The sequence below is a fragment of the Trichoderma camerunense genome (assembly GCF_050948025.1).
Source record: "Trichoderma camerunense strain CBS 138272 chromosome Unknown V8C40scaffold_1, whole genome shotgun sequence".
NCBI lineage: Eukaryota > Fungi > Ascomycota > Sordariomycetes > Hypocreales > Hypocreaceae > Trichoderma > Trichoderma camerunense.
In genome coordinates, this window is record NW_028145369.1 from 1,753,027 (window position 1) to 1,774,216 (window position 21,190).

The following is a 21,190-nucleotide window of genomic DNA, read 5'->3' on the forward strand; positions in this document are numbered from 1 at the left end:
TGTCCCTCCCCAGGCCCCTTGTTCCAGCTCTCCCAGGGGGTTCCAGTCAACTGGGCCGTCCTAGCGCAAACTGGCGCCTGCCAATCACCGTGGCTCGTCTGCCCTCCGCATTTCCCGAGCTTTGCTGGCCAAATTTGCCCTGATTCTTTTTACGTTTTTGGAGCTCAAGGTTTCGGGCCTTGAATTTGCGAGTGGTCAATAATTGGATGCCATTGGCTGCTTCGACTCGGTTGCCGGGTCGCAGAATCGTTCCATTTGCCTTCTAACCAGAGTTCAGCAGGCATTCTTCTCCTTTATCATCTCTCATTTCTCTTCAAAATGCTGTTGGTCGACGAAAACGAAAATCATCAAATGCTTGGCGACTAAGCGAAACGGCGTGGCCGTCAAAACGTTCGCCGCTTATCTCGTACCTTGTCCAAGGGCCAACGCAGCCACCGAACTGAACTGCACACCTTTCGCCGTGCTAGCCAGTTGGTTTCGAGAGATACGGCATGGATTTGTCCAAGCTATTGCAAATCTGCCATCTCTGGGGTACAGCTTCCCAGGGTCAGCTGTTCACCGTGCATGGTAGGATTGGCAGCTTGGCCCTGGTCCATCGTCAGATGATCACAACCATGATTGCGGGGATCCTTGCGTCTGTCTCGCTGGGCTGGCCCCGATCCATGATACAACACTACCGCCCTACTTCGAATCGAGAGACACAAGAGGGCGTCCGTTTGTGATGCTCGCACAGCGCGCAGCCCAGGTGATTGGGCATCAACGGGGCTCCAAGGGCCGGGGGAGAGAGAAATCTCAAAGACTTGCTCAGCCTTGTCGTGCGGGCAAAACCGTTCTACTGGGACGAGTCAAGCATCCCAGGTATCCTCCATGCAGCAGGTCCCTTGCCAATGACGCCCGCAGCTGCAGGAGAGGATTACGTGCGTGCATTATTTTTGGAGACGGGCCCTTGGTAACGAAAATACATACGATACTCGTACATGCGCGTGTGCCCATGTTGCGTCGCTTCTTGGACGAGCCGCTTTCTATTACGGCACCAGCAGAAGCAGCCAGCGGCACTATGAGCAACACTATGGATAACACTATGAGCGGGCTGCGGCGACGATGCGACGGCGGCTGCTCCCTTGCGAACCCTCGTCTCCAGCCGCACGGCTCCCGTCTCGCAAGGGCCTCGGCGCAGCCACGCAGCTGAAAGCTGAGGACCAGGCACAGGAACGGGCACACCAGAGCCCTGCGAAGATGCGCTTCTATTGGTCTGAGAACGGGGGCCCGTACCGTCGCTGTGGCAGCCCTCATGCACCCTGTGCAGATGCCCTACATGATGATTTACCGGTGTCTACGAGGTACTGGGTAGGTTTGTATCCTGTACCCTTGGGCGTGCGCGTTTGTTGTCATGACAGACGGATTTGGGTCCATGCCGCACAAGTGCAGTAAGGTGAGTCTTGAATGTTCCGTTTTGCAGCGTCATCCACAGGATTGCATACAGCCGCACCGCATGACGTGCCAATACTCGATGTCGTGCCTTTTTACCTGATACACCTGCCGCATTCTGTCTCGGATCCGCCATCAGCAAGGCGGCCTTCTCTCCATGTCATCTTCATCTCCATCTCTCTGTTACATGGTTAAAAGGCTGAGACGGCTGCCTCAGTGCTTAACAACGTGCTTGGTAATGAATTCGGCTTGCTCGGGCATAGGTTATCGCCTGAGTGATGCAGATCGACTGTTACTGTAACACTCAACTGTCAGCATGACGCGGCTCGGAGACAAGAGCTCGGCAGTTTGCGGGAGCAGTGATAAGACAACATGAGCCGCCAGCAAAGCATTGGAACCCATTCGTATCGCCGAAATGGTCAATTCTGCCGCTCTAGTGCCTATCTAATGTCTGTACAAGGACATCTAAATTTACTCTATATGTCGGAAGCTGATTAACCCCCGAAACACTCACGCCCTAGCCGTAGTCTACCGCAGGAATCGATAAGTGCTCAACTCGCGCTTGGAGTCTTGCTAGCTGCGTCAACGCCGTTTGAGTCAGTGCGAAGGGTGGGGCCATGACCTAAAGTTGAGCTCATCAAAGCTCCCCTTTCCTCCCGTAGTTACAGCAATCGATACCCAGTAGATTCGAATAGCGAGATTGATCAATCACTGCACTCGTACGAGGCCTGCTTGTGGAGAGCTGCTCTTGGGGGCGCAGTGACCAGGCGCAGCTCCACCAGCAAAAAAGAGTCTTGGAGTCTTGCCGTCAAGCCACTAATTTTCCACGTGGTGGGCAGGGGTTACTTGTGGCGTTCCCCAAAACACGGACCCCTGGCGATCAGCGATGGGATCAAAGAGGCTGCCACACTTCGCCTTTTGAAGCGTGTGCGTGCTGTGTTCATGGCGAGCGATCCAGGGCGCTGGTTGAAGTCGGTCACTGATCACCTACAGGTGAAAGTGTATCAGGTTGTACTCGCACTTGAGTGCATTGCAGTAGTAGAGGCTTTTGTAGGATTGTCAGCCCTCCCGTAGAATTGCGCCGCTTTGGGCTTCATACATTGATGGATGTGTCTGGATGCTACACCCCTCCTCCTCCTCGCGCCATATCGTGGTTCGAGTTGATGCCAAGCAAAGCACGACAAGACGAGAAAAGCAGCGGATGAAGGGATAATTGCTGAGCTGTCCTGCGCCATCGTCGCATTGACTTTTTTCGTTCGTCTTTGCTGGTGGTGTCTACCCCTCTCATTCTACGCCTGAGATATATGACGACAGCGGTGCGGAGAACAACGTCCGGTGTGTCGAGATAGCACATTGTACACTAACACTAACATCATACTTGCATCTCGGCGGCCGGGTTAATTGGCCGCTCTCATCATAAGAGAATACCCGTTAAAAAGCACACGGCATCACACGTGTTGGAATTACTCACAGTGGGCAGATCGTGGAGAAAAAAAGCCATGTGCGTCCGCAGCGCTTGTGTTACACTCGCTCTTTATTTTCCCGCGGTGTTTTTTTACAGGGTAGGTGTTTTTGTTGCGGCGGGCGCTTGTCAAAATCTCCACGAGGGCGTACGAATACGGTACGGCACCCTCACCACGAACCTCGTATCGCCAAGGTGAGGAGCATCGTTTTTGAAGGAATGATTGAATTCAGGTTGCTTTTTACTCCTTCGCTTGATTCGGCACAGAGATGCTCCGATGTAAACTTTATTTTCAAAGGCCTTGGCAAAAGGGCCATGACTAATAGAGTATGAGTAAAATCTAGTTGAAGCTTTCGTCTGCTTTCGCCTGGCGCTAGTCGGGGAGCTACACACCTTGGTTCTTCGTGATAGCTTCAGCCTTTTTGCTCGCCCACTGAGGTGAGGGGAAGGCGCGCCAAGAGGGTGTAGCGTAACGAGGCCTGTATGGCCGAGCCTGGGAAGCCAAATCGTGCCAACTCAGGCTCAGCTGCGGGACGCCTGCAGCAGTTGAGTTGTGATCAATGGTCGATACTTGTGCCCAAAGTACCTTTTCTCGTCTCTGCTTCTCGCCAGGCCGTGCATGGATCTTCGGCGCTGTCATGCGAGCAACGATGCCGTACATTGGCCTTGTGCATGTCTCTTTTTTGGGGGGTCGCGGTATTCTCGGCAAACCCAGTTCAAGACTCTCTTCCCGCCCGTCGTTGCAAAGCCCCTCTGCCCTGTGCTTTCTGCGGGGGCCGTGCAATCAACAACCCCCAGGCAGTGTGTACGGTGGGATTGTAAATCACGGCCTTGCTTGCAACGCAGATTGAAACCGTACGATGGATTGCCATGTCTGCCGCCTTCTTTGACAGCTGCCCTTTGGGGGACCTGGTAACCAATCAGCCCGTCTTACGATAGGCGCCCAACACCTTGCGGCTCGGCGCTATCTGGCAGTATCGCCAACCACGGCCGATACGCCCGCTGCCTGTAAATGCGCGATCCATGGATGCGATGCGACCTGTTGCCGCGACCGTTCCGAGGCACACGGCAGATTTTCTGATCAAATTCATTAATTAATTTACATGACCGGCCCGCGAAGTTGCGGTGACGTGACTGTTTTGCTGCAACTGAACCTGCACCAATGGCTCGTCGCGGCTGGAACATGCCACCTCATACATGGGAGAAGCGCGCACATGATCCATTGCTCCGAGATATCCTGGCGCAGTTCTGCGTTATCTCTCGTCGTGAATTAAAAATAAGTGACAAGGCACAAGGCAAGTCAACGACAGCATTGAGGCTAGATGCAGCTTCTGCCTCGACCACACCAATCAGACGCGCCGCAGCCTTGTCATGGCGCCTCACGTGGCAGTTCGAGACGAGGCAATTAAGGTCTTTGCCGGCCAATCACGGCGATTTGTGCCTTTTTTCCCTCTCTCTGACAGGCGCATCATGTATGAGATCAAAAAATCACGGCCCGTTCTGGGGCACAAATCGGCCTATCGTGCGGAGGCCGCGGGCGAAATCTGGACTCTCACCGGAAACCCGTTCAAACCTCAGACAACGTACCCCATGGCAAGGCAACTTAATTTGGTCAATCTCAACTGACAAGCTCGAAATGATAATTGCCGCGAAGAGTATATCCTCCGCACATGCTGCCATTGTGCGATATTAATTATCAATGGGGGTATATCCCCACCACTTTTTCTTTTACGTACATTGTTGCTTGCTGCTACTTCACTCCCCGGACTTTTTACGAGGGAGTATCGTATGTACAGGATATACGGAGCAAGGTGAGCGGGAGTGTCCGTTTGAAACGTTTGAAAATCGGCATGGGTGCGATAGCAAGACCCTTCTTTGATCCATTCTCCGATTATATTGTGCCGAGGCAGATAACAGCTTCCTTGTTCCTTTGTGTTACTTGATGGAAAAAGAAAACAAAAAGAGACCGAGAACCAAAACTGGGCCACCGATTTGTGAAACCGCAGATAATGTGCCTCAGGACACTCTCAACACCGCCCTGGACCCATGATGGTGATGAATCCCGCATGTTGTTCTCATACTATGAGTACCAACTGACCTGTGGGTGTACGTCTGCTGTGCCAGTATGGTTAGAAGACGCCCTCGCATCACTTCGCATTGCATTGCATCGCTCAGCCCAGAATCGCCCGCATGCGCCTAGATACAGTCTCCGCATTGCGAAAATTGCCCAGCCCAGTGATTGGCGCCCCGAATTGGATCCTTTATGCGAGACCATGCCGATGACGAGACGCAAACGATCCTCCAGCTCCGGACGCGATAAATGTTGAGCATTATCAATAATGACCTCTTGGCCGATTCACCACCCCTCCCCCCCTTCACCTTGTCAGTCATGCGGCCTCTTCGCCAACTGGTATTTGCGTTGACGCGATCCAGTTCTCCATCATGGCCTGGCCCCCAAGGTTTTGCTGTGTCTTGTTCTCCTTCTTCTTGACGATCAAACATAGGACGCGGCCGTAAATTGCGAACCCCTCATATGACACGTCCATTGCGAGCTTTTTCTTGTAGTCATCGTGAAACTCCCCCTCTGGCTCTGCTGCTGGTAGTTTCACGGGGCCCCTGGGGCGTTTTGGCAGAGGCTGATGACCGTCAGAATCCACATCGACAACCGAGGCGGAATCGCCGTCCCCGGCGTCTTCGAATTCGTCCGAGTCGTCGATTTCGAGGGTATTGCTCCTTTGGCGCTTTGCGCGCCGGCGGGTGTTGGTGTTGGTGTTGGCGGAGGGGATATCGCTGAGCGCCACGCCTTCGTTGTCACTGTCCTCCTCGATGCGGATTGGCGCAAAGTCGTTGGCATCCACGTCAATGGGAGTCGCATTAGTCTCTGCGATGAGCCTTGATGCGTTGGACTGCAGTGCGGATGGGGCCTTGTCCCGAAAGAACTTTTGCTTCGTGAGCAGAGAGTGCCGTGTGTCGGTTTCCATTAAGAAGACGGAAACCTCAAAGTCATCTGCTGGTAGGTTAGAATCCGTCATTTGCTCCCGACCAGGCCAATTATGCGGAGGCGGAAAAAAGCTTGAGAAGAAGAATCTTTACCTTTTACGATGACATCTTTGATCGTCTTCTTCTTTGTGCTCTTCTTTTTACTTCGTTCTTTTTCTTCACGGAGCTTGGGTATCACGAGAGGTCGGATGGCTTCGATGACCTGTGGAAGAATGGGATTTCGGGGGTTTAGAAGCCATGACTGTGCCAGCGCTGGGTTGTCCAAGTATATCCTGCATTCAAGGATGGAATACTTTGTAATTCTCAGGTACCGGCGTATGGGTGCCATCCTGTTTCAATGTTTCTACGAGTTGTATCGCGGGAGCGTGAATGTTGAAAAGACGGAACTTGAGCTCTTCGGTGATGTAATCGCGGCTCTGGGCCAAATGCCCCGCGCCATCCACTAAAAATAGGGTCCAAGGCCGCTATAAGCTCCCGCCGCAGGACCCAATTGGAGCATTTCATCGCAATTGGCGCGGGGAGGTGGTGTGGTCGCGAGATCTTTAGAAAAAAAACTTCATTTCTCTTGCAGTCGCCGTTGCAAAGCGTCAATTACGTCGCATCTTGCCCACTGAGGCTCCAGCCCAGCGCGTACCGGCCGTCCGGCATGGTTTTGGTACGAACATGTCAAAGTCATGGAAATCGACGCTGAGGCTGCCCCGCTCAAGCTTCCCGTGAGCTGACCATGTGGAGGAGAGATGAGGGATGTTGAGACGATTTCACTGACTTGGGATTAGAGCTCGACCGAATCCAAAGCTGCAGCAGCAGATCTTGCGTGACTGCACCGACAACTATTACCAATGGCAGACGAGTAACCGGCCCAAAGAGAACCCGTTCGTGCTCCACGATGGCCCGCCGTACGCCAATGGGCCGCTTCATGCCGGCCATGCGATCAATAAGACGCTCAAGGACATGATCAACAGGATACAAGTGCAGGCTGGCAGAAGAGTCATGTACAGGCCGAGTTGGGACTGCCACGGTCTTCCCATTGAGATGAAGGCTCTCGGGGAGAGTGGCACCAAGGGATTGAGCCCGCCCAAGATTCGAGAATCCGCCAGGCGTTTGGCGAGCAAGACGATTCTGGATCAGATGAAAGGATTCCAGTCGTTTGCCGTCATGTCCGAGTGGGATAATAAGTGGACAACCATGGATCGCGCTTTCGAGATTAGACAACTTCGAGTGTTCCAGAAGATGGTCCGCGGTGGCCTCATATATCGCAAGCATAAACCCGTTTACTGGTCGACATCGTCCCGCACGGCCTTGGCCGAGGCTGAGCTGGAATATCGTGACGACCATGTATCAACTGCTGCCTATGTTAAATTCCCTATTCTGTCTGATTGGAGCTCGGTTCCCGGACTGAGCGACTTCAAAGGTCAACTGTACGCTGCTATTTGGACAACAACCCCCTGGACGCTTCCCGCCAACAAAGCCATTGCTGTGCATAACGAGCTTGACTATGCGTTGCTGCAGGTCGGGAATGATGGACTTTTGGTCGCAGAGAGCCGTCTTGAGGAGATTGCAAAGAACATTCCCTCTGCAGTGGTCATTGCCAAGTCGATTCCTGGTTCCCAGCTAACGGGTCTCTTGTACCGAAACAAGCTGAGAGGGAGCGCCTCTTCCCTGCAACCCATTGTTCATGCCGATTTTGTCTCTGCCGATTCCGGAACTGGTCTCGTCCACATGGCACCTGGACATGGACAAGAAGACTACCAGGCTTGCTCGGCGTTGGGTATCGAAGCGTTCGCCCCCATTACGGATGAAGGACACTTTACTCCTGAGGCCTACCCAGACGACCCCGAAAAACTGACTTCGGCGCCATCCATTCTTGACGGCGGAAGTCAAGCTGTGCTGGAACTGGTTGGAGAGGATGTGCTCTGGACCCATAAACTTGTCCACAAGTACCCGTATGACTGGCGCACGAAGAAACCTGTGGTTATCCGAGCTACGGCGCAATGGTTCGCGGATGTCGGAAGCATCAAAGAAGACGCTCTCCAGGCGTTGAGCCAGGTGCGCTTCGTTCCTGAATCTGGCAGAGTTCGCCTGGAAAGCTTTGTTAAGGGTAGAAGTGAGTGGTGCATTTCCAGACAGCGGTCCTGGGGTGTACCTATTCCTGCTCTCTATGATGAAAGTGGAAACGCTGTCATGACGGATGAATCTATCGAGCACATCATATCTGTTATGGAGCAAAAGACTTCAGACGCATGGTTTTCAGATGCTCCAGACGATGCAGCGTGGATTGCACCATCGCTCAAGGGAACATATCGACGTGGAACTGATACGATGGATGTTTGGTTTGATAGCGGTAGCAGCTGGACTGAGATTGGGCGTCCTGTGGATGTCTATCTTGAAGGCTCCGACCAGCACCGAGGCTGGTTCCAGTCCAGTCTCCTAACATTTGTGGCAGCTCAAAAAGCAGACGGCAAAACTGGAACCGACATTGCACCTCCTTTCGGAACACTCATCACCCATGGCTTCACGCTTGATGCGCAAGGCAAGAAAATGTCCAAGTCTCTAGGTAACACCATCGTCCCCAGTGAAATCATGGAGGGCAAGCTGCTGCCCCCTTTGAAGAGCAAAGGGAATGATGCTGCTACACGATTCGACGGCCTCGGTGCCGATGCTCTGCGACTCTGGGCGGCTAGCAGCGACTTCACATCGGATATTCTTGTGGGAGCGTCCATCTTGCAGCCGATACATAGTGCACTCATCAAGTACCGCACGACGTTGAAGATGTTGCTCGGGTCACTGCACCAATCTGCGCTCCAGGCACCGTTGACAAAGCTTGACCAAATCGCAATCCTGCAGCTTCAGGACGTCATGGCTCAGGTCTGGGAGGCATATAGCAACTACGAATTCCACAAGGCTGCCGGACTGATTAACCGATGGATTGCAACTGATCTCTCTGCGTTTTACCTGGAAGGGCTTAAAGACCGTCTGTACTGCGGTGATGGAGGCGGTGTCCTGGTTCCCATCTTGATTGGATTCTTGCGAATGCTGGCACCAATCACGCCGATGCTGGTTGAAGAGGCCTGGTCTCACAGGCCGTCATGGATGGTGGAAGATGCGTAAGTTCTTGCGTGCATATGATTCGTCGTCCACTAGTGTTGCCCGTGTCTAACAAAGTTTCCACACAGGTCATTCGAACACCCGGCACGGCAGCTCTACAATTCGCATGTGATTGATCCCGCGCGCTTGACGCTGGATCAGGCGCAGCTACGACTACATTTGCCCATCCTGTCCGCTGTGCACGATGCGGTGAAGGCGGGGTTGGAGCAAGGCCGAGAATCGAAGGCGCTCGGCAGCTCTCTTCAGTGCTCCTTGAGCATCTCCATTACGGATGAACGCTTGGCGACGGTTTTGAAGGAGTACTTGGAAGAGCTGGATGCCATGTTTGTGGTATCGTCTGTGGAGCTCAACACTCCTCTTTCGCCCGACGGTCATGATTGGTGCTATTCGAAGGAGTTTGCCGTGGATGGCATGCAGGGCGTTGTGCATGTGTTGCCGCCGAAGCAGAGTAAATGCTCTCGGTGCTGGAGATATGTTGCCGAGGAGGAGGACGGACTGTGTGGACGATGCGAAGATGTTACAGCGGCTACAGCTTCGTAAACTTTTGATGATGGCTGCATAAACCTGTATATGTGTTCGAATGTATGTACGAGCGCACTCCCCCGATTGATGATGATTACTTGTACGATAGATGTGATTTGATATATACAGAAGTGGAAAGAAAATGAATACAATTATAGAGAATAAAATGGCATGATATTTCCATTCTACATCTACATGCGCCCACGATGTTGATGAATGACGCAGATCACCGTCAACGGGCAAACCACATGCAAATTGCAAATGACGGATTTGGTGGAATTAGGCTTCTGACTGAAGGCGGCATAACATCACCGTGCATCTCCAATGTGTGCTTCGCATGCACGATCGAATGTACCAGTGACATGCCGGCATAATAAAAACCGGGCCTTTGAAGCAAGGGACAAGTACCAGATAGATTCGTTTCAAGCAATTTGGGTTTGCAATGTCCGAGTTTCAACCGGGTACAAGCGAGAGTTGCGCGTCCAACAAAACTTGGCTTGCGCTGCGCCTCGCTCGCCGGACGGGCTGCATTTGCAAAAATTCGATCAAGAAGCAGCTGGTTTCTACTACTATTACTACTGGAGCGTAGTGGTACTGCTAAGATCAGTAGTTCGGTTGCACATCTTTGCCTCTACTGTACTGTAGCTCCCAAAGCTTGGTTGCTACTCTGTGAACCCTGTTTTTGGCTGGCGCATCGCCAAACGGCCGTTTCTCGCCTGTTTCTTATCCCTAGTGGAACTTTCCACCCCTCATTAACAGCCCCCTTTTGACTCTCCTCCAGCTCCATTTGTGCTGTATTCTTCTCTTCGATCCTTGTCTTCTTGAATTCTTAGCCATGCGTCCCTTCTCGAGCCTCCAGTAGGGACGATTCGCAACGGCACTAGAACCCGTTGGCGCTGGTGACTATGAACCGGCGCCCAAGCAATGGCCGATCACCACATGCCTGCGCCTCGGTCCGCAGGATATTATTCAGCGAGTCGAGACGGACGACGAGATGGCCCTGCGACGCCAGAGCGCCGGCGGAATAGCAGCCACGAGATGGGCAAGCCGGGTAATGCGTCCAGTCAGCGCGACGACGGCTTCTCTCCCCACGACGACTCGTTCCACGACGACGATGCCTTGAGCCCTCGCCGAGAGGCCTCCCCATACGCCGACGACGGACATGGACACCGAGAAGAGCGGGCACAGAAGAAGCACAAGGGCCGCTTGGGCGGAGGCTTCTTGCTACACGATGCATTTGGAGGAGGGCGATCTCGTCGACAGCGGGCTGCTCACACGCCAGGTCCAGCTCCTCAGCTACAGCTAGGTGTCGGTCGTGATGGTGCTTTCCAGGCTTCTCCTGGCCCTGGACATGATATGGGCATGCGAAACTCGTCTGCGCCTATTCGGCGATCTGGCGAAGAGCCTGCAAACTCACCTCCGAACACTGGGCATTCCGCCGACGGCAGGCTATACTCGGACTCGCACCATCAGGAATCGCTCGCTGCTCCGGATCTGGATTCCACTCAGATTGTGCACATGGCTCTCAGCCTTAGCGAATCGCGCCGCCTCGCCTCTCGACGAAATGCCTCTCGGACGGCTGCCCCTCCGCGGCTTACACCTATCCCGGACGCATCATCTTCAAGCAACATCAGACAGCATCTCCAGCAGCAGCGAAAGCTTTCGCGCACTGATTCTCCAAGCTTACTGCAAGAGCCGTCTGCCCTGGTTCCCGTATCCAGAAACAGCGGCAACTTTCAGTCCTCGTTTGAATCCTCCCACGATCCGCAATACCGCTGGCAGTTTTCTGCCTCGACTCTAGCCAGAGCCCACAAGGCTAAAGTACATCTCGAGCTGTGGGCTCAGTACAGAAGACTACTTGATGTGCTGCCGCCCCTCAAGCCAGGACTCGAAAGACCCTCGTCGGGTAGCTCCCCAGACTCTCCTGTGCTGGCACCCGGTGCACAAGCGCTTGCTATAACGCTAGGGAGGCAGTACAACCCCTTGCAGTATATTCGGAATCGCAAAGTGCGGGCACGTGAGAGGAAGGTCATTGATGGACAGCGACAGGGCTTTAGCGATGTGGAGTGCGTTAGGTCGTGGGTTGATACCGTCTATCGACAAATGTCGCTGGCCGGGACGTCGCTTGTCGATGAGAGACCTTCCATTCCCCCCTATCAATACGCTGAAGATGTCGATCTGCAGAACTCGCCCTCCGAGGCCGTAGCGAGGCCCCGGCGGCCGAGAGTGGACTGGATCTTGGATCCTTGCGATGTGATTGCTGATGCCTACTGGCTGGAGCAGAACGGGCACAAGCATCTTATTGAAGACCGTCATTGGCGAAAGATTTTCCCGCCGCCTGCGAACTCTGACTTGAGTAGACCTTTATCTCGAGAAGTAGATGATACTAGCAGCAAGATCTCGCCGTTCACAACAAGAGACAACAGAGACAATGAGTTAACCGAAACTATTACGGAGGGGAAAGAATTTGGGTTGTCCAAAGTTCGCTCGGAATTGTCTCATAGCAGTACAAAGGAGCGTGCCAAACAGAAGCTACAGAACATCAAAGGATTCCACCACCGACATGGAAGCGCCGGGCATGGCCACGATATAGTAATGCGAATGAAGAAAGATTCTGGATCTGAATATTCAGACAGCGACGACAGCGAGCCAAAGAGGAGGATGCGACCTGTTCGCAAGGGAACAATTTCCAGCAACTCAAACGACCTGCTGCAGAAGCAGATGATGGAAATGGTGGCCAAGGAAGCACGCGAAAGAGAACTTGAAGATATGGCTTTGGCGAACGAGAGCGCCGATGACCAGAGTGTTGAGGCACAAGACATGAGACGAATTTCACAACCGCCGTCCCGATTTACTAGCAGGAGAGGTTCTCTGGCGGAAATAAGCGACTCAGAACGCAAACTTGCTGTGTTTGAAAAGGTCAAAAAGAGCTCTCCCTCGCGCCTGAGTCTTGATGCCAATTATCTTTCGTCATCTCCAGGCAAACGGGCTTCGTTTCCCAACTCACCGGAAATCCTGCCGCTTCGCAATGGCAAGTCTGAGTCAGTTGCCAGCGCTGATCCTTCACCACCCTGGAGCCGATCAACATCTCCCACAAGAAACCCCTTCAGCAAGATTAAGTCAATCATTCGAGACAAGAACGACGACACTTATGTACTCGATGAAGTTGAAGATGAGGGAGAAGGGCGATCGTCAAAGCGTGACAAACTTTTGGCACGTTCAGGCTCGACATCTACTCTGGGTAGGCGTCAATCTAGCCCTGCTGGAAAGCTGTTGTCAGGAACCGACAGCGGTAAAAGCGCCCGCAACACGGGAAGCATGCGACTGAGAGCCGACGAAAACGTTGGCTTGAGAGGCATGTTCAAGGGGCCGCGTATTGATAACGTGCTTCGAGGAGGTGTTTCCAAGTTGGGAGACATTATCCGTAAGAAAGAGGGATCTGGTGAAGCACCCGACCTCGACACAACGGATGAGTCTGATAGTGATAGAATCAGGGGGCGCAAATCCGCACCCTTTTCTCTGTCGCGAAAGCCTTCCACTAGGGCACAGGAAGTACAGCACCAACCGAAGCACTTCCTTGATACGATGCCTCAATTTCATCGTATGCCTAGCTTTCGCCACGCCGCTAATGGTGGTGAGAAGCTCACTGCTGCTGCTGATTCTGGCGCAGAAACTCCCGGTCGTCGAGCCACCGAACTTGATCTTCTCCGACCTCCGCTGATTAAAATCCGGAGCGCATCATCATCTGGGTCTTCTCCTGTGCAGAAACCTCGCATAGGAGACTCGGACGTCTCCGAGTCTGAATCCTTGTTGAACAACAGTAGCACTGCCCCCGATGCGGCCGACAAGCGTGGAAATTCAGCCCTTTCGCTCAGCGACAAGGATAATCAGCATAGACGACTGCCGGGCGAGCATTGGTCGATTGCAGACCGCGGCTTCCCTGGCCAGACGAGGCTTTCGAAGCGCGAAGTCGCTAGGATGCGGGCTCTGATACTCAGCTCCGGCGTCAAGGCGATGGAACTGCGCCGTCGCGCCAACGAGCAGCACAAGCCGTTCAGCAAGGAGAATCTCGCCCTGAACGCGGCTACCTCCCCGAACGAACCCGGCGGCGTTCCCTGGTCGGACATTGCCAGGCTTACCCCTAAGCAAGCCCAGCTCAGCCTCCAGCTGCACGACCAGCAGGTGCCTTTCTGCGAGGTGTATCCTCTCGCCGCCCGCACTCTGGGCGTTGCCATCCAGACGTGGGGTCAGAGATGGCAGTCTTCGGCGGACTACTTCCGGGACAAGACGACGCATGACCTTCGTACGCGTGTTTGGGAGGTTCGCACGCATATTGCGGATGACTTGTCTGAGCTGGCGCGCAAGGCTTCTGATGAGGCGGACGAGACGAGCCGCGACTTGATGCTCGGCCAGCCTCTCAAGATCAAGCACGTCATTGACACCATGGACAAGATGCTGCGCACGCGGCGTAGAAGATTCCGTTGGTTGAGGCGTGGGCTCTGGCTTACGGTGGAGTGGCTGCTCGTGGGCTTCATGTGGTATGTCTGGTTCATGGTGATGATATTGCGCATCTTCCTTGGTATCGGCAAGGGGGCTTTGCGGGGCGTCAAATGGCTTCTCTGGCTGTGATTCTCACTTTCTACCCACTGGTCTCCTTTATTCTCTCTAACCAACTCTTCGTACCCTTTATTCTATGTTGGATCGAGTCTCTCCAGCATCAGTATCCCCGTATACATTCCATTGCATTACCATCACTCTCACAGGATATTTCAGCGCTATAGCTGTTAATCCCTCCCATTCAACCACAACTTTTCCTCCTATACGCTCCTACTTCCATTATTTCTTCTTCTAATTTTTCTGTCTGATACCCCAAATTATTCTACAGTCTCGAATTTTCTGTCTCGGTGTTGCGGTTGGCAACTATAAGGACCCCGATGCATAGCCATGGAGTGAGGTAGCAAAAATACGCACATGTTCATTATTTCACGTGTTAAAAACCCCCCTTTTCTCTTCTTCTCAAAACTGTACGTGTATTTTCAACTTATCAAGGCTTGAACTTAATTTTTATCCACAAAAAACATACACCTTTTGTAATCGAAAAAGTAGTAAAAAAATTAGGCAAATAATAATATTGACTATGTATCTTCTAATATTTTGCATCCTCTTCGATCTTTTGACTGAGCGAAAAATGGTCTTTGTCTAAGAAAAGACTTTGTCTAGACTCTTTTTTCCTTTCTTAAAATGAAGGACGTAGAAAAGGGGGCCACGACACTGGCCATGTTAAGAAGAAAATGAGAACCTTATAGTAACAACAAATGAAGAAGATGAGAAAAAAAAAAGAGACTACAAAGAGAGTTTTTTCCCCGTCTGCAGACGGTAATTGTCCCAGTAGGAGCTAAAGGGTGATTGATTATATGAAATAACGCTGCATCTGCAAGCAAAGTCTAACAGCGACGAAGGGAACAGAAGAATAAGGGGGAAAGGAGGGCAAAAAAGGGTCGAAATGGAGGCCGTAGATCATCTATTTCCCGAGATCGTGTAGCATACATCTATTCAATCCTCTTCTTACCCTCCTCGGCGTTGATGAACCGAGCGGTGCTGAGGCCACGCTCGTGTCTGGCGACGAGGGTTCCAATGACGGCGTCCTTCTTGGCCTTGGAGATGTTCTGGGTGTAGCCATCGATGGCATACCCGAGCGGGTTCAAGCGTGGCCAGTTTACCTGCAAAACGTATGTTAGTCTCATCTTTAAGGGAGGGGGAGAGGGGAACAATGGGACGGTTGCTTACATAGAGCATGCCATGAGTCCAGACAAAGTGGAAGCACCAGGCCGCCACGCTGGACCAGAAGAGAATGAAGATGCGCATGGGGATGACGCTCGAATTGGGAGGCCGTCTGGTGAAGATGCCCACGAGAACGATGAAGATGCTAAAAGCCAGGATATAAGGAATAGCCTGGATGAGGACCGGCCGCCTGTCGCCGAAAATGAGGTTGGTGCCGACGTTGGCCTCCCCAGGCTGATAGACTCCGAGGAACAAGTCGTATGCGTCCTGACGAGGGCCGTCCATGAAGTTGTTGAGGCAGTATCGTGTGAGACCAATACGACCATCTTGCAAGGCTCCCATGGGCGTACGCTTGCCAGTCCTGGTGACGTCTGTCTTCATGGCGCCAGTTCCAGAGTATGCCGTGGAGACAACATCGGCATTGTCGGCCCAGATGTTGCGGAAGAGGAACTCGAACGCGGGGTCTTCATTCTTAAACGATGAGCCCTTTGCGAGCAGGCCGGCATCTTGCAGCATGCGGTCAAGCATGTGACGAGCAAAGATGCTTTGGACGACGTTGGTACGGTCGAGACAATCCATGCAGTTTGTGCGCATCACGCTGGTCTGAAGGCTGCGGGCTTCAATCCTTCCATCATTGTTTCCTGGCATTTCGACGCCACGGAAGTAGCCCTGAGCATCGACAGCGTCCCGGAGTCTGTCCACGATGGCGTAGGCCTTGTGCATCTGCATGCCCTTTGTCTCGCTGTGATAGTCAAAGTAGACATAGTGAAGACGGTCGAACTGCTGGCGGCTTGAGCCCGGCTGGATGGTGGTAAACTTCTCGTCGGTAAGACGATCAGCCTCTCGTCGCTCCTTGGGCATCGAGACAAGAGCCTTGGCCATCTGCTCGTAAGACTCCTTGACCTGCAACTCTCGTCCCTTGTGGTTGACCAGGTTGATGAGGTAATTGTCTCCGTAAATGCGGATCTGCTCCTCAAAGTGCTTGGCTGAAGCGGCGAGGGCGGCATCTGTACTGCGCACCTGGATTTTCGGCGTGTACTTTAGGTTATTGACCTCGGACCAGAATGTGGGCACGCTGCCTCGAGTTTGGACGTAAGATAGAATCTGCATCTCCTGGCCAGCCGACGCGCCAAACTTGCCACTCTGCATATCACTGCTGCCAGCAAATCCACCAAGGCCAGTGCTGCTGCTGTCGTTGAGGATGACGATTTGCTCTGTCTCGTTGTAGTTGGCAACATGGCCGTCTTCGTCTACACCTCGAGTGAAGAATCGGGTTCCGCCACGGTATCGTGAGCGTCGGGAAATCAAGACGATAGTCAGGGGTGTGCTCTTGAACTTGGTCTGCTTGATTTCAAACATGCCAAACATGCAAGGAAGAATGTAGGGATCAATGGCAGGTTGCGGGCCAGGCTGGCTACGAGATCCTGCGGTGCGGAACTTGATCAGCTCGGACTGCAGATACTTGTTGAAGAAGAAGCGATCATCCGTTCTCAGCCACAGGGGTCGGGAGGTGTCGGCATGGGATTGACGCTGGATCGAGTTGGTGAGGTCGATCGAGTAGGAAAAATACATGGGACCCTGAGCAAGGAAGGTCTTGAGGAGGTTTATAAAGGTGTCTTCGTCCGGATCGTGGATCTGTCGCTCGCGCATAGGGAGAATCTCGGTCGAGATAACCTTGTAGACCATCTGTCCCTTGAGCCTGCCCATGGGCTTGGCCTTGTTGATGATGATGACATACTTGTCTGGAGTATCATTAGAGCTCGTCCCAGGTGCAATCAGGGATCATGATTGGTGGTATGGAGCTGTCACTGACCTAGAGGGAGCTGGATGATGCCAAGGATTCCGGAGATGCTGGACACGCGTGTCGCGCGCTTGGAGGAATTGAAACCGCCCTGGACCAGCCGGACGTCTCCCATGGGGCGATCAATGACCAAGGCCGGTGCATCGGGAGACGAGGGCGAGGTAAAGGTATAAGCGTCGCTGGTGACCCTGAGGTTGATGTCGCGATAGGGCAGCTTGGCCGCTGCTAGATGTGCCATGGCTGCAGATAGCTATAGCTGTGATTTATAGGCACAACGTCGCTAATTCTGTCGACAGCTCTCCGCAATCTCGAATTCGCAAAGGCGGGCACTTCCGTCTGCTGCGTGATGAACAAATCAAGCTGTCTTCGTCTCAATCACATGTGGAATGGGAGAATGTTGTAATGCCAGCAAGGCCTCAGAAAGGATATTGGAGTGCACAGCCTCACCAACTGGTGGGCAAACGTCACTGCAAAGCCACAGGAGGAGCTAGGCAAAAGGGGGAAATGGTGGCGCTGCTTACATATGCAACTCCTTTTAGAGGCGAGGGGCATCAGGAACCATCCGGGTACGTACCTGAGGGGGAAAACAGCCGTATAAAAGCAGATTGCTTCCCCCTTTCGTATATGATGCAAATTGAATAAGGAGTACCGTATCATAAGGCGATGGCAAGGATAAGATATTCGAATATTTTATACGTTCTCGAATTAGCATTTATTGGGTTCCGGACATATGCATCTTGCATTTTGAATTGACTTTGATTAACTTTATAGTGTAGTCGTCTCATCATAAACCTCTCTCTACCTCACTAGGCAGCCGAGATTCTATCACACTCAATGTAAGAACAACAATGAAAATATCTACTAAGACATGAGATTAGAATACAAAAAAGAAAGCACCGAAAAAAGGCACCTTGGTGGGTATACTGCGCCTGTGTTTCTTTGCCTTATGCCTCAGTGCAGAGCCCAAGTCCCGCCAACAATTCCTCCGCAGTAATGTCAATAGCTCCAGACGCCTTATCCTCAATGCCAAATCCAATGAAAAGCTCGTCATCTAGGTATCCGTGGTATTTCAAAAGAGGGCTCTTCCAAGCAATCGACGTAACGTAAATCATCTCCGAAGTAAGGCGATCCGGGTACTGCTGGCGGCCGTGGATCCAGATTGGCCGCTTCGACATGGCTTGGATGGCGAAGGGCGCCTGCTCTTGGAAGAGCATAACGTACGGCTCGTAGACTGCGTGCCAGTTGTAAAAGGACTTGTGTTGCCAGATGGTGAAGATAAAGGTGTTGGATTTATCGGCAATGCAAATTGCGTCTGTCCGCTTGCACATGGTAACCTTGAGCGAGTTGCTTGCTTGATGGACTGATTCGTTCTCGGAGACTGTTTTGGGCAAATATTTTTCAAGACACTTGTTATCTTCTTCTTCGGTGAGCAATGCTAGGTTGGCACTGGCTGAACCATCCGAGAGAACTCGAGAAAAGACTCGTTTCGGTGCAACGTCATGGTGGATATACATCTGACCGGCGGTATCCCAGAAAGGGAACCAGTTCTTCTCCACGGCATTCCATGGCAGAGGTCGCTGCAACTCTGTGCCCCTGAGGAAAGCCTTTGAGCCACCCCACTGGCCGGTCCAATCCACAAGTTCGCGAAAGTCCTGAATAAATTGGCCAAAGCAAGTGAACTGGGAATTCGACCCGTAAACAATATACGGTGATTCTGGCCCGTAAAGAACGCGGGCATCGTGAGGGCCGACGTTGGCAGAGAAGTAATCTAATTTGCCTTCACATATCCCGCCTTCTGTTGGCTGAACGGGCAGTGCTGTCGGAGGCTCAAGGCACCGCAGGACTCCAAACTGGAAAGTAGCATGACACACGAGTTCTGTGAAGTAAACGCTTTGTTCATCTACTCCCCGTGCCAGCTGTGCTACCACGATCCAAGTATCTGCCAGTGTAGGGTGAGGAATGATGTTGGGGTTCATTCCCTTGTGCCCTTCACCAAAGTCAATGGCAAAGTACTTTTTGTCCATGGTGGAGATTGAGAAGATTTCCTGGTGAGTAGCTTGAATATTGGGGAGAGCAGAGCTGTTGCTCAAGGGCAGATGTGACGGTGGCGCATTTGCTGCTGGTGCCTCAAATGTTTCTGACTTTCCAAAACCTATTGGCGCCTGGGCCTCCTGTTCATGGTTTAAATCGGCAGTGCCTCCCCCATGGTCCGCATTGAATTTGTCGATGATGGGCGGAATCCATTCTGTTCCCTTGGACCGCGTGTAAAAGGTGATGATTGTGTAGAGAAGAATGATAATAGGTACTGTCAGTAACAGCAAGCGCTTGATATCTCTGACAAACATTGTGAAACCCTTGTAGATAAAGAGATGCGGATGATATGACGTGAGTTGTATGCCTTACGATGTGGTCATCAGAGTCTGGCGACAAGGGTCAAGTTCTTTACTCGGCTCGACTAAGAAGTATGCAGATACTCTTTGTATGACTGCTTGCACAGAATACGACAGAAAGACTTTAGGCCATGGAAGCTTAAAAGAGAGTGAGAGGGATAAACTCCGACCTCGTGGCTTGCGCGTGGGGGAGCTATGGTAGCCCCCAGGATATAAGCTGGCGATCCTTTGAGGTTACCACTTAAATGGCAGCGGCAATGTTAACTTGTAACACGGTGATTAAGTAGTGCCTCTTGATGGTAACGGTTATCACCACTTGGACAAGTGCCGTAGTTGGTGCCGTAATAGTGTTAAAGAGTATGTAAGTGCTATGCGAAATGCGCAATTAGATAAGACGCTTGATGTGAGGCTGAAGATGCAAGCTGATGCTACCACAGCATGAATACCGAGTGTAATGTCATACATACCTTGATAGAGAGTACCAGCGATACCAGTTAAAGACTAATTAGGCCACGCTCGAGAGATCAATGGCGATTAAGATTCTGCAGCGGGCCGGCTACGGCGATGTGACGCTGGAATTGGAGTAGATGGCAAAATGACGATGTAGCACGGCCTAGTAGGTACGAGTACATGTAGATGGAGATTGTATGCAAGCCAGCCCGGCTGAACGGCGATGTAAAAAGATTTAGCTACAGGGCTCAATTATCCCTTGTTATGGTCCGAGATACGGCGGTGAGAAGGCGAGAGGCGAACCAGAGCCTAGCGGAGGGCAATGACACACTGATAGCCACCATTTGCCGTCAATGGTGGAATTCATGTGTCTCGTATGTGCCCGTATGGAGTCTTGAGTCGCAAAATTCAAGGGCAATGATGTAAGAGCCAGGGCTAGCACACACTGCCGGCAGCGAATGCATCACTGGATTCTTCTTTTTCTAAATGTCACTCACCACCAACTCGGACGAGTAGTACTCGTACTGTAATACTACTCATTTGTGCTAGTATGAGTAAAAGAAAATGCCATATTGGAGAAGCAATTAACCACTAGTATTAGTGTTGGCAAGCATCTCAATGGATCCCTAAGCGAGCTGGGTTTGATGAAGATGGACAGCCGTGCATTTCGCAGTGGACACGACCCATGGCCCTTAGATGGAGCACAGTGGCCTCAATCGGGCCTTGCCATGGAATCGACCAGGTAGCCCGGCAGGCGGGATGCCTTGATTGTGAATGTAACCTCACCGTGTGGCCGCTAATATACGAAGATAAGAGCCTATACAGCAAACCACTGCCAACTCTGAGACACTTTGGTCAGACGGGACGGGGAAAAGGAAACAAGACCGTCAGTTTAGTCCAGAAACCACAAGACAGAAATCATCATCATCATCAACGAAAACGAGACCGGCGCTACCCCGCAAACCCAAAGACTTGGCGGCGGGAACGAGAATAGAAGAGGCAGAGAATTGCAGGAATTGTCATATGCCAAAAGGCACAAGCCGAGGGAAAACGCAATTTCGCTCTATTTTCTCGCCCCCAAAACGCAGCACACACAGAAAGCACCTTTGCTAAGAACCTGGCAACTTGTAGGATGTACAGCAACAGGGGCGGCCCCTAGTGCTGCACCTCCGCACATTAGCGGCGAGAGCAGGGAACAGGCATCGAACCAATCTGCGCAGATCAGAAGCGATCGGCAGAGCACAATGCCGG

The 21,190-nt window shown here is 52.3% G+C and overlaps 5 protein-coding genes across 5 annotated transcripts; 2 read left to right on the plus strand and 3 right to left on the minus strand.

The window, feature by feature from the left end:
- Positions 1–5,271: 5,271 nt before the first annotated feature.
- On the minus strand, positions 5,272–6,271 carry V8C40DRAFT_230147 (uncharacterized protein). The gene is made up of 2 exons (XM_083212634.1): positions 5,984–6,271; positions 5,272–5,897 (listed from the first exon to the last, which is right to left on the minus strand). The coding sequence occupies exons 1-2, from the start codon at positions 6,216–6,218 to the stop codon at positions 5,278–5,280; spliced, it is 855 nt and encodes a 284-aa protein (XP_083079174.1). The 5' UTR covers positions 6,219–6,271; the 3' UTR covers positions 5,272–5,277.
- Positions 6,272–6,420: 149 nt separating this feature from the next.
- Positions 6,421–9,783, plus strand: V8C40DRAFT_230148 (isoleucine--tRNA ligase ISM1). Its single transcript, XM_083212635.1, has 3 exons — positions 6,421–6,603; positions 6,667–8,994; positions 9,064–9,783. Exons 1-3 carry the CDS (start codon positions 6,554–6,556, stop codon positions 9,533–9,535), a joined length of 2,850 nt encoding a protein of 949 aa, XP_083079175.1. The 5' UTR covers positions 6,421–6,553; the 3' UTR covers positions 9,536–9,783.
- Positions 9,784–9,983: 200 nt separating this feature from the next.
- On the plus strand, positions 9,984–14,640 carry V8C40DRAFT_230149 (uncharacterized protein). The gene has a single exon (XM_083212636.1). It carries the CDS (start codon positions 10,442–10,444, stop codon positions 14,144–14,146), a length of 3,705 nt encoding a protein of 1,234 aa, XP_083079176.1. The 5' UTR covers positions 9,984–10,441; the 3' UTR covers positions 14,147–14,640.
- Positions 14,621–17,515, minus strand: V8C40DRAFT_10612 (SacI homology domain-containing protein). Its single transcript, XM_083210727.1, has 3 exons — positions 17,112–17,515; positions 15,305–17,040; positions 14,621–15,237 (listed from the first exon to the last, which is right to left on the minus strand). Exons 1-3 carry the CDS (start codon positions 17,335–17,337, stop codon positions 15,067–15,069), a joined length of 2,133 nt encoding a protein of 710 aa, XP_083079177.1. The 5' UTR covers positions 17,338–17,515; the 3' UTR covers positions 14,621–15,066.
- Positions 17,516–17,852: 337 nt separating this feature from the next.
- V8C40DRAFT_230151 (uncharacterized protein) lies at positions 17,853–19,921 on the minus strand. The gene has a single exon (XM_083212637.1). The coding sequence runs from the start codon at positions 19,442–19,444 to the stop codon at positions 18,044–18,046; it is 1,401 nt and encodes a 466-aa protein (XP_083079178.1). The 5' UTR covers positions 19,445–19,921; the 3' UTR covers positions 17,853–18,043.
- Positions 19,922–21,190: the final 1,269 nt, after the last annotated feature.

Coding starts and splice junctions, on each gene's coding strand:
- V8C40DRAFT_230147 (XM_083212634.1), bottom strand. CDS start 6,218: ATGGCACCCATACGCCGGTACCTGAGAATTACAAAGTATTCCATCCTT. Junction 5,898..5,983: donor CAAAGATGTCATCGTAAAAG/GTAAAGATTCTT, acceptor ACCTACCAGCAG/ATGACTTTGAGGTTTCCGTC.
- V8C40DRAFT_230148 (XM_083212635.1), top strand. CDS start 6,554: ATGTCAAAGTCATGGAAATCGACGCTGAGGCTGCCCCGCTCAAGCTTC. Junction 6,604..6,666: donor CTGCCCCGCTCAAGCTTCCC/GTGAGCTGACCA, acceptor ACTTGGGATTAG/AGCTCGACCGAATCCAAAGC. Junction 8,995..9,063: donor TCATGGATGGTGGAAGATGC/GTAAGTTCTTGC, acceptor GTTTCCACACAG/GTCATTCGAACACCCGGCAC.
- V8C40DRAFT_230149 (XM_083212636.1), top strand. CDS start 10,442: ATGGCCGATCACCACATGCCTGCGCCTCGGTCCGCAGGATATTATTCA.
- V8C40DRAFT_10612 (XM_083210727.1), bottom strand. CDS start 17,337: ATGGCACATCTAGCAGCGGCCAAGCTGCCCTATCGCGACATCAACCTC. Junction 17,041..17,111: donor CATCATCCAGCTCCCTCTAG/GTCAGTGACAGC, acceptor ATGATACTCCAG/ACAAGTATGTCATCATCATC. Junction 15,238..15,304: donor GGACTCATGGCATGCTCTAT/GTAAGCAACCGT, acceptor TACGTTTTGCAG/GTAAACTGGCCACGCTTGAA.
- V8C40DRAFT_230151 (XM_083212637.1), bottom strand. CDS start 19,444: ATGTTTGTCAGAGATATCAAGCGCTTGCTGTTACTGACAGTACCTATT.